Here is a 12520-nt window from a genome sequence, read left to right on the forward strand (position 1 = left end):
TAGTCAGTGTCTTTTGCAATCCGAAAGCAAATGTGTGACAAAAACGTTCATTCTCACATATATATTTCAGAATTCTTTTCCGAAATCTTTCTAGTTTAATGTACGTAAACTGACACTTTCTGCAAGTAACACCGTAAAACTGATGAAATGAAATATAGAAATGATTTTCATATTTAAAAAGATTGTTTACAGGCTATATACCTTAGCGATTCTCTAAAGTACAATACAGTTGTAGGGTTCCTCTATCGTATATCAGCCTACATTTTATTGATAGGGGCATCTTTAATTCAAATGACATTGCCAGTGCAAGTTGTATTTACAACGCATTTGGAATGTGACACACGAATATCCCTCTGCGCATAGAACTCTCTGTGTGAAGCTGTCTTGCTCTTAAGTCCTCTCTTACATCACCTCAAGCTCGGAGTAAAGGCCACATCGAGAGCTAACTCGCCAACAGTAGACAGATTGAGTGGGCGCTAGATGCCTTCCAGACAAATGCATTCTCCATACAACATAAAACGTCAACGTTGGCGTATAACCAGTGTATATTACCCGTCGAGAGTGAGTCCACTGGGCGTAGAAGACGAAATAGTGATGAAGAATCATGACCATCGCCCTTCCATGAAAATATAATTAATTTTACATTTATAACTTACATATACCGTGAATAGAGATATACGAGAATATTATCATATCGGAAGGGATTATACCTATTGCAATATGGGGGATTCCTTATGAAACCGGACACCACAATATATACCTTTAAAAATAGGGGATATTGGATTTATAAGATTGATGAATGCAAATGATGAAGCCAAGGAGGATATAGATGATGAAGAGAAATTAAGGGCAAATGTGTCAATTCATTCCAATCCTTTGGAAATGTTTCATCTGTATGGATATATATTACTTTTTCTCATATGCATTGGTACTAGCTGGTGGTTTGCTCGCAAAACAGAATATCCCCTACTTTTTAAAATGATATTTTAGGAGAGAGTCCTTGAGTGAGTTGCGTCTGTGTTATAGGACGGAAATTCCAAAGGACACTGTCCCCTAGAAGATTAACCCGTCACGGAAGAAACGGATAGTTTACTGTATAGACTAGATCTGACTACCAATTCGTACAGTATAATCATTCGATTTGTTTGGAATGCTGTGATCTTTAAAAGAACTTTTCCAATTCATTTCCACACATTTCAACATTTTGATGTTGAGGTGTTTATCATACAGAAGTATTGTGAAGATATCTATGCAAAACCTGTGCGTGTATGCGAGAGGGAGTTTCGTGTTCTGTTATTTGAGCTTTATTTCATTCGTGGGAACTTGATCAGGAAGGGCATCCCGATGAGATGGAGTTTTCACAACTTGAGTGAAAAATATAATCAAGTCTATGCAAGGACAAAAATAGAAACATAATCAGGGAGAATCTATTATTCGAACAAAGGATCATCGGATACTGCCTAACTGACATAACTCTACATAGATTTGATAAGATCCCGTGAGGCCTTAATGTTTGTCGGTTATTGTATGCAACGGTGCTAGTTGACTGGTAAGTGTTTTGTTGATGTGTATAACCCATATTCACTTTTAAATGCAACAATATCTTTGGGTCTTCTAAATTAAATTGGTTATCGATGTGATTCTGATGTAAGGCCACTCTGGCCGGGGCACTCTACAGCTGACAAGGACGTTGCATTTGTCTGCATCATGATCTGCCAATCATGAGTTTTACTCCACTTGGAGCACCAGTGTTAATCTCTTTGGCAAACGGCCATGACCAGCGTTTACTAAAACGTTTGGACAAAATGCCCTATACATTTAACAAAACTGGCTAAAGAAGCCTCAGATCAAATATAATTCATCAACTCAGACACTTTACCCAATAAAGGTCACTGACCAGAAGGACAACGCTTGTTGATGTACATCTGTACGATCAAAATCTGGAACGCCTTAACATAATTATTTCATTATGATCACTTGTGTCACCCTGAAGACCTAGTTAACACCAAACATATTTTCATTGTAATCACTTGAGTTATTTTGCGGAACTGGTTCACGCCAAACATAATTTTATTGCAGTCACTTGTATCATCTTATGAAACTAGCCAAACATATTCTCACTGTAATCAGCCATAGCTTCTTGAAGAACTCGTGAACGCCAGTTGGTGCACTGGGTGCGAATAATGCTTGCATAAGCCATGTGTTCCATTTCCTATCAAACCTCCAGTACTAATCCACATGGGTGTCGCCGGCGGATGTCGCAGCCTGTCACAGCTGTTATTCATATGGTCTTTAATACCTTATGACATATTCTCTAGGGGACTCTACTACCTGATACATCATGTTCTGTCGAACAGTAACTGTACTCATACATCGTCCACGGCCACTGAGGAATAGCCATAGCGTCTGTGAATGGCCATAGCACGGGAAATTCTTATCTGACCAACACCGCAACGACTTACATATTCTTAAACATCTTAGCATTCGAAATGGTATAATTCTGGTTTATGAACTATGTGCATTACACATGAAAGTCATTGGAAGCTTTCCATAATCTTCCAGGGAAATGTCTCCCACCAGCAACGAGGTCATTTCAGAATGCACAAGATCAAAGGTTTTGGAGGCATTTTAAAAGTTGTAAAGATGAGATAAACATAGGTTCTATGTACAGACAACACCTTTTTGCAATAGGAATGGCGTTTCGGTGAAGTTACGCAGTTACCACATCACTTGCTTGATAACTGTGTTAGTACCTGTTAATATTACAATAAAGAAGTCGACTATCCATAGAGCATGACTTTCTTTCTTGATCAGATTTACAGGGTTTTAAACAGATCTTCATGCTTACATCACACATATGCTCGCCGTGGAATAATATTGACCTTTTCAGAACCTGTCGACATCATGAAGTGATAATATTGTGAAATTTCTATTGCTTGTGAAAAACATTGCAGCTTAAAACTGGTTTCATACAAGTAATCTAGCAATCAACATAAAAAGAGCATGGTTGCAGGGTTTAGCATTGTGCAACCAAATCATTCTCAAAATTCAAACAATATCCTCTACACAATCACCTGATCAACCTGTTTCTGTCTACGAGGAGATGCACTTGAAGATGACCATGTTTCGAAAAACGTAAGTATCTCCTTGGAAAGTATTTTATGTTTTTGTTTATCAAACTTATATAGATACGTGTAAGATTGGTTGAAAACATCTCCACACATGGCTTGGTTACATTCCAACGGTACACGACGTTTGTACTTGAGTGCACATATATATGCATGCTATGCACATGTACACCAGGGTGGTACCATTTTTAAGGACTTGTGAACAGATAAAATTCTCGAACAGTAATTCATTTTAAAAGAAATCGAGACGAATGTTCTGTATTCTCCAGCCATCATGTACGTGGTGACCCCACAGCGAAGCCACACTTTTGGTTATGGTGTTAATGACCTATATTCGGCAGGTGTTTATTTCAGCTGACTACGGAAAGCATCTGGATACATTTACAACACCCAGGGAATTATTGCCAGCTTAAGGCTGGGAGATTCACATCATCAGCACGTGCCCTCTGTACACAGTGTCATCGTAAATATTACACCCACGTTGAAAACGCGCACCTGCATCTTTGTATGTTACAATCTTTTGGAACTTTCTCCTGTCGATAAAATTTACAGTTAAACACGTCAGAAGGGTAAAATATGAAATTCTTAAGTCTTATTGGAATATCTTGGTACATTATGTAACGCAGTTATGCTACTGAGTACAGCACGTGCTAGTTTCATAATATCATAAGCGGCGTAAAATCAATCATGACTGACGAATGTAATCGAATAGAAAACACACATGAGTCAAACAAATGAAACCATCTCTGCCGCCAGGGCCCACTTGCACAAAGCAATCTTAGTGCTACGACTATCTTAAGCCTATGTTGGAGAATGAGAGTAACAACCAATGTAGTGCTAAGATTGCTTTGTGCTAGAGGGTCCAGGTTTCGGCGATAAGTATCCATGGTCGCAGTGTCGGGGTAGCCTTGTCGCCCGTCACTCCAAAGACCGGGGTTCAATTCCAAACATTGGTACAATGTGAGAAGCCAACCCCTGGTCTCGACCGCCATAACATTGCATGTATATTGCTAAAGGTGGTGTAAAACAACATTCACTCACTCACTGGAACTTACTTCGAAATTTTGGCACAGTATTGCACTCCACTCTAACGACAAGCGTAGGGTGCTGACCTGTGATCTGTTTAGACTCGGAATCCTCAAGGGGAGGACTGGTTTATTATTCTAGTAGGCCAATGACATAACATGACACATTGTGATCGTCTTATCTTTCAGATGAAATCGGGAACTATTAACTTATTTAACCAAATTACGCCTACAGAATCTATTCTATTGGTGTTTTACCAGGAGACAAAAATATTCTCCTCATCTTGTTGTGATATTTTTAATGAATTACTCTTGGGTAGGTTAAGAAATAGGGACTACAACTAGTACTTATCATCATCGCTCTGGTGTCTTTCTAGGATCATTTTAAGTCTTTTTAATTTCATTAAATTTTTCACATCACTCCCATTCTGTTGTGTGAAATCTATATCTCATGGCGTATGTTTATAGTGCCGTTGTGAAAAGCGATATCAGACGATCGTAATTCACATGCATTTAAGATTATAGTCTGACTAACGACAATCGAAGCCCTAGGGCTGTTAACCACTGTGGCACCAACATCAGTGACAGTCTGGTCAAAGATTGTCCCAACAGATGCATGTGGCAAACATACATTGTCCCCAATCTCAAAACATGCGTCTTTTTGGGAGATCCGAAAGACATTTTCCGTCAAAACACAAGACTGAAATCTTGCAAGCGGTGATAAACAGTTATTTTTTAAACATAATTGATTGTTTAACGTGAAGACAATTTCCGAGAGAAACTGATTTCTTCCAAAAAGTAATTCTTCCTAGATAGAGAAAATAAAAAAAAAACACAAATTGATCAGAATGGGTTGGATATATTAACATTTTCGCATAAATGACATCTCCATTTTAGATATTTACTCATAAAGCAATTATTTCGTAAAGACAGCGTTGGAGTTTCGTAGCTTAATGATTCATTGTAAGCGAGGCGTAGCTGAAATCAAGAGCAATAAGTGTTCGGTTAGGTGAGGAGATGTGAGCGTTAACGGTCAAGATTACAGCTCCTATAAAGGATAGTGTGAGCATGTGCGTGTGTGTAGCTGTTTGCACAAGACCTGACACGTGAAGATCTGGGTTAGAATTGATCTCCAGTAACCCATGTTTTTCGTAAGGAGCAACTAACGGATCGGGTAGTCAAGCTAGCTGACTTGGTTGACATATGTCATCGCATCCCAACAGCGTAGAATGTGGCGCATATCTAAACTCGGAATATGACTAAGAGTGCCAGTCAACTGAGATAACATGTCATGTCATGACGCTAGAATTGATCCACCACCATACCGTTTTCCGGCGAATGATCTATTCATTGCCCGTCGCTAGTTGTGTTATAAAACAAGAGTATCTCTTAACACGATTCTCTACAAACATATAAATATATCAACAAGTCAAAACATTGATTACACATTAGTCTGGTTTCCTTCTAACTCGGTTCCATTCTATTGAGCAATTTAGTACAATAACTAGTCCAGTGTTTTGAGCCCAACTAATTCAACTGGGTATATAAATATTAATTAGTACTATTTGATATATCTAATCACATGTATATTACAATACTGCACTCCTTCTGACTCTTGCAAAAACACGTCGTGCAGCGTGGAAATATCAAAACGAGGATCGGCCGCTAGAACGGTTTGGCAGTCTGGTACGGAACTGATATTATATCTATCACATTATACGTTATAAATATACACTTAATAAGTGCAAAGAACACATGACAGGTGTAACCAGTGAGCCAGATGAATTTTCAATTATTGTACGACCTCATACAGACGCAGTCAGTGACGTTGTAGTTAAGGCCAGGGAGTGAGTGCGCGCGCGTGTCGAAAGAAAGCGTGTGTTTTGGGTCTCTGTGTGTGAGGGTCTGTTTGCAGGAGTTCCGGCACATTTAGCGCATGACGAGTGATATGTCATATCGCATCTGAACATTGATTTATCTCCTAAATTTGAACGCCAAACCATCAACCTTCGACAAAAAGTCCATTTGACCACATCACCGATATGTGTATATGTATACATGTATGCAAATACACAGAAGCACACACACACACACACACACACACACACACGCACACACGCACACACACACACAAAGAACAAAACAAAAAGAAAACAGCAAACAATAACATATACCTGCCTCATGTAACATCAAACCAGTTTTTCCATGGTTTGTTGTTCGAACAGTTCACAAAATAACAGTATCACATTCCTCATATATGTAGGTAATCAACAGACCGTAACAATTACATTTGTACGTGATGAAGGTGTAGGTTTTCATCAATGATGCATCGGCATTAGAGATGTAACGATCGCACAAGGTGCTGGATATATATCAGTCTGGTTGATGTCGTCTTAAACACATTACAGGCGACTAGGGAAATATAGAGATTCATTTCTGTTGACCCTAACTCCGATATCTAAACAGATCAGACGAAGAACTCAGTGTTTGAATTCATAACAATTAAAGATTCATGATTGAATGGCACCACGTGATGGCGACGAATTGCGTTGCGCTGGTCGAAGAAGTCTTCATTTTACATCACGATGTGTAACGTTAATAAAATCGATTCACGCCGGCTCAAAGCTGTCGGGCAGAAAAGACTACATGGAGACAAGAATAAGTTCATATTGTTCGTCACAGAGAAATGTATTAACGGAAAAATTATCTTTCAATTATCTTTTCAGGTGAGACCACATAAACGATGCAATTTACATTTTTCTCGCTATATTGTGTTTGTAATTCATGGCTTTGCAAAACGTTCACCCAGAGACAACAGTCGTTATTAGGATATAAATAAAGTTAAAGCACATGAATCCGAACTCTTCCATATACGGTGAATGAATGTCTGGAATCACGAATGTCAGGTTTAAGGAAATCATTTGGATGACGCTAGACTCTGAACGGATTTCAGTGCTATACAAATTCCTATTTCAATATGGTTAAATTTAATTAACCTTTTTTAATTATCACCCAGTTATATTGTAATGATTAATACTGAATTTTATCTATTGATTTGTCAAATAATTCACATTTATTTATGACAAAGGCTCGCATGACACAATTGTCATTCCTAATATATGATATCACTGATACAGAATGAATGAGTGAGTGAGTTTAGTTTTACGCCTCACTCAGCAATATTCCAGCTGTATGGGGGCGGTCTGTGAATAATTGAGTCTGGAGCAGACAATCCAGTGATCAACAATATGCGCATCGATCTGTGCAATTGGGAACCGATGACACCTGTCAACCCACCTGATCCCGTTAGTCGCCTCTTACGACAAGCACAATCGCCTCTTACGGCACGCATGGGTCGCTGAAGGCCTATTCAACCCTCACTGGTCTCGTATCACCGAAGAGTAAAGTTGCAATGTCAATCATAAGGTTAGTTACATGTCCATGGTCTGATGTCTCATAATCATCCCTTATGTTTATTATATCTCATTTCATAATATTTGATTAAGTGTTAGTATATGTTAGCCTGATAGTGTGCAATGAAAAAATAAACTTAGGCCATCACCTATTATTTATATCTTTTCAAAGTAAGTTTAATATCCAAAAGTTATTATTAAATATGCTCCATCACTTCTATCTTTCTTCTGTAATGGGGGACGTGGGGTAGTCCAGTAGTTTAAACGCTAGCTCGTTATGATGAAGAGCCGGTTCAATGCCCCTTATGAGACATCATTTCTGTGTTACCCGCCATGATATTGCTGTATTGCGAGCATTACTATGTTGAAAGTGTTAAATTTCAGTTGATGTATGTCCATTGCCGTGATATCGCAGGAATATTGCTTTAAACTGTGTAAAACCACACGCACTGACTTGTTTATATTTTGTACATGGCACGTCACTATATGGCAACAGCGACATAACTTTAGGAAAAGTTCCATAATTCACAGAATCATGTGATCCCCAAATGTGTGAGGTAATATCATTGTCAATCTACACGTCGAGATGAATGTGATTAAAGCGTGACTACAAATCCCATGAGACGTTATTGTTTTACTAGCATTATCTAGTAATGTAATTAGGTAAGTACACGGTTTCCAGGAAGTAAAAACACTTGTCATTTTTCCCATAAACGTGTTACATTTGAATAAAGCAAATATCAAGATCATTGAAATCGACATGTCATGTTGACTGTGAAGTTTTAAGTCGACGTGGGAGTTGGACGTCATTGTAAGGCTTTATGGTATCTTCTACGAGATGCAGCAATTAATAACCTTAAATAAGCACTGCTTCGACGAATATAGCCACCAAAGAATACATTATGGTTATATATTAATGCAAATTGCTAATGACAAAGTCCAAAGCCAATGATTACATTGATTGCATGCATTACTTACAGCTGACTTCGAATGTATTGTTAGATATTCTTTGCCCTCACATATCATATTAGCTGATGCTGGCTAAATATGAACCAGTGATGTATTTGACAAATGTGTGATTAAAACATTGAGTCTTCCTTTTTCGGAAACATTTTAAAATTTGAAAGACATTTCTAACCACCGGTTATCTCAAAGTAGTGTGCCTTCAACAGGATAACGGAATGTATTCATTGAAGTTCATTATTGTTTCATTACACGCCTTTCAAAACTACGAGTCATCGCAACTCGCTTGTGTCTATCTTGTTCCTTTAGCACGGACGTCAAAACATGCTTAGGTTCGACTGCCAGATTCATTTCTCGGTTTGTCCATGCCGGTGATAAATTGATGTTATAGCTTAAAGCTCTCAGATTAATACAGTTTATTGATATCCTGTAATATTGCATAAATACGCCCTGGATTCTCACACAGGCAGACAGACACGCACACACACATATGTATCTGGTGTGTGTGTGTCTGTGTCTGTGTCTGTGTTTGTGTGTGTGCATGTGCTATTAATATGCTATTATTGTAATGGGGATATCGGCTTTGCAAACGCTTTTCCCTCGAGTTCGGTGTCCATATATGTATCGGCTTTGTACACCGAACTCGCATCAACAACGCAAAATAGAGATGAGATTAAAGGCAAAGAGGTATATCAGTTGTCAAAGTTCAACGAACTGACTCCACACTTGGACCTCAAAATATATTGTTTGCACAATTATCAGTGAGTTCAAGGTTTTACCATTCTTTCTATGGTCATTCACTGCGTAGATCGATGCTCATGGTGACAATCACTTGATTATCTGGTATCTGTACAGCCAGGGTGATATGGTTGGAATGTTGGTGACTACGGCGATTAACAACAAACTCATGACGTTATTTATTTGTATGGCTATTCTTCAGGTATGGGTTTGTTTGTTTGTTTGTTTGTTTGTTTGTTTGTTTGTTGTGTAATCTCCCATCTCCTAACCAGAGGATCTAGTGATTGACCACACGAGAATCGATCCACATATTTGGGATATCAACCGTGTCTGAAGTTTTATCAACAGGTCCCTGTGTCCTTTCACACGCGTGAGTAAGTTTAGTTTTACGCCGATTTTTGCCATATTCCAGCAATATCACGTCGGTTCAAACAAGAAATGTGTTTCACACATATATACCCAGGGTAGGAATCGAGCCCGGGTCTTCAGCGTGACGAACGAAGACTTTAACCACAAGGCTGCCACGCCGCCCTTCTTTCACAGGTGTGATTAAGGGAAACTAGTTCTAACCCGGATCACCGAGAGCTCACTGGGGTTTTTTTTCGTTGTTGTTGTTGTTGTTGAATGGTGCCTCCCAGTTCTCACTGAAGACAATACAAATATATTACCAACCACACGCTCCAGTCACATGCATCAGCCTACAATTCATTAGTATCTACAACAGTGAAATGAAAGAATCCCTTCACGACACTGGCTGACTTGACGCCTATATACACACTACAAGACGTTGCTAAATCGGCACAGGTACAAGAATAATGCCAACATATATCAACTAAATACCGTCTATGTCTGTTTTGGCTCATCGATTATGTTTCAAATGTCCTGAAGCCGTAAAAAATTCTTCTTATCAGACTCAAACCAAAACAAAACTATGCGTGGGCATAGTGCCTCTTCTGAAACTGTTGTAGTTGTTGTTTATGGAGAGGTGTGTGCGCGCGTGTGTGTGTAAGGGTGGGGTGGGGAGGGAGGTCACCTTTTTTTTAAAAAAAATGCAATCTATTTTGTCAGGCACTCTGATTTTCTTCTTATCTTATCATTTATCAACATTCCTCTGCAAATGGAGGCGTCACGTCACACTGAAACCCTCAAGCTACGTACATCTGTTGACCAGGTTGAGCGTAATCGTTCTCAGGTCAATAACTGTGTCTTAACAATAAAAAGACATCTGAGTCTAAGGCGTTAGCAACAGAGCTATGAATTCAGGTGGGCTAGATCTATTTCAAGTAATACACCGAATTTTTCACAGGGCATATTTTGTGAGATAATCAGTTTTATTCACTGTGAGAATGAATCCATGTTTCGTTCCGATTATGATCCTTGGTGTGTGATGCTTTACGTCACGATAGCAATACGGAAAGCGTCAGAACATTGTGGTTCATCCACTGTGGAGACGAAACAGTGCAGTGTTTGAACAATGTTGTTGACTCGCTCACTGCCAGGTAGAAAGGTTAAGTTTTCACGTTGTACAGCGAAGCTGACAAACACTACTTCTTGGATTACACAAACAACAGCTGACGACAAGATACATCATGTGCCTACATTACAGCATGGATGCATACAGGTTATGGATCATTTAATGAGACACTTATTTTGAATAACTCGTTAACAAAAGTGCACTGATAACTGCTGGAATAATTTAAACGCGTAACATAATACACATTATTACGTACTATTAGTACATATTCCACGCTACAGCGAAACCAGTGAGTGATAAGAGGAACACCAAAACATGTGGTTGGAGTATACTGACTCGCAATCAGTCGCAAATACATCCTCCAGTCAAAAGCAAAACGCATTGCATGCATAGATTTCGCTGGGGGAACTTTCCACCCCTCGTAATCCTTTCGAAAATATTCACCTTTGACACAAAACGTCTTGTCAGATAAACAGATTTGCATCATCATAATCATCAACATCGCCGTCGTCGTCGTCATCATCATCACCATATAACGATTTATTAAAGTTATTGGCATTTACTTTTCTCAACCATTGAAGCTTTAATACAATTCTGTAAATACTCATGTACACGTATATGTATGTATATATTTATATTTATATATTAAATTGCTTACCTTTCAATGCTGACAGCTGTTAGATTAAGTATAGATGCTAGTGCTGATATCATCTCCACTGTACCAGAAAGTTTGCACAATATGGGTCCAATCTCCCAGTGTCCTATAAAGTATCTGGATGTTTCAAATGGAACACAGACTAAGAGAAACAGGAGATCCGCCACAGCCAAACTCACCATAAAAGATGCCGTAACACTCCGTGATTTACGGTCACCCACCATGGCAAAGATTACCAGCGAATTACCAATTAATCCTATTAAAAAAGCTGCACCATAGACAGATACCGTTGGAATAAAGTGAGGTTCTTGCAGCCATGGCTTCTTCAAGTTCTCTATATCCCCTTCATAAAACAGAGAGTAGTCACCTGTAGGGTCGAACTCGGGTATATCAGGGTCCTCAACAAATACAGAACTCAAGTTGGTTAAAGTTGAATTAGTTCCTGGAGGGCCAAGATCACTTCCGTTCATTATGTCAATAAAAGAATTCCCACTCATATTAAACATTTTTCTTTAACTGCGTAAAACCAACGGAGTACGTGACATTTCACAAGTCGATCACTGTTACAAAAGTTTCCAATTGCTGGAGAAAGCAAGCCCGTATATCAGAGTAGTGAGCATATTCCCGTACTGCTTCCGTGGAGATAAAGACACGGCATTACAATAGGCATCCCTTCACAGAATGGGACGTGCCACAGAGCTGATCGAAAATCACTGCGGTGGAGATGGCTTGTTTGGAGCGAACTATTTATCGAGTGGTTGGTTGCCTCTCGCCGACACCTGCTAAATATTAGCCCGTGAATTCGGGAATCACGCGTGGTTCGAGCTGAGGTTCTCTCGCAGTAGAAAAGGGGCAAATACCATGTCCGATGCGCGAACCAGTCACAATCTGTAAGAGATAATATGAGTTTTTGATAGCTGCGAGAGATTGCCGTGCCAGAGGCTGATTCACAATCATTTCCTATGTTAGGGTTGGGTTCAAATGCGGAATACACCCACAGGCAAACTGGGTGGAAATATGGGTTGGTATTTACATAGTGTCATGCAAATATATAAATATTTTAAGCCGTGTCTTTATTGTGGAGGGGGCCTTTGACATGTTTAGATATTATTGCTGTGGTTGCT

General features: G+C 39.1%; 1 protein-coding gene across 1 annotated transcript in view; it reads right to left on the reverse strand.

Moving 5' to 3' along the window:
- LOC137291871 (galanin receptor type 1-like) overlaps nucleotides 1-11902 on the reverse strand; it is an 81884-nt gene extending 69982 nt beyond the window's left edge. The window contains exon 1 of the mRNA XM_067823413.1: nucleotides 11400-11902. Coding sequence (XP_067679514.1) covers nucleotides 11400-11902 — 503 coding nt within the window. The remainder of the gene's footprint in view (nucleotides 1-11399) is intronic.
- Nucleotides 11903-12520: the final 618 nt, after the last annotated feature.

The sequence above is a fragment of the Haliotis asinina genome, chromosome 7 (genome assembly GCF_037392515.1).
Source record: "Haliotis asinina isolate JCU_RB_2024 chromosome 7, JCU_Hal_asi_v2, whole genome shotgun sequence".
NCBI lineage: Eukaryota > Metazoa > Mollusca > Gastropoda > Lepetellida > Haliotidae > Haliotis > Haliotis asinina.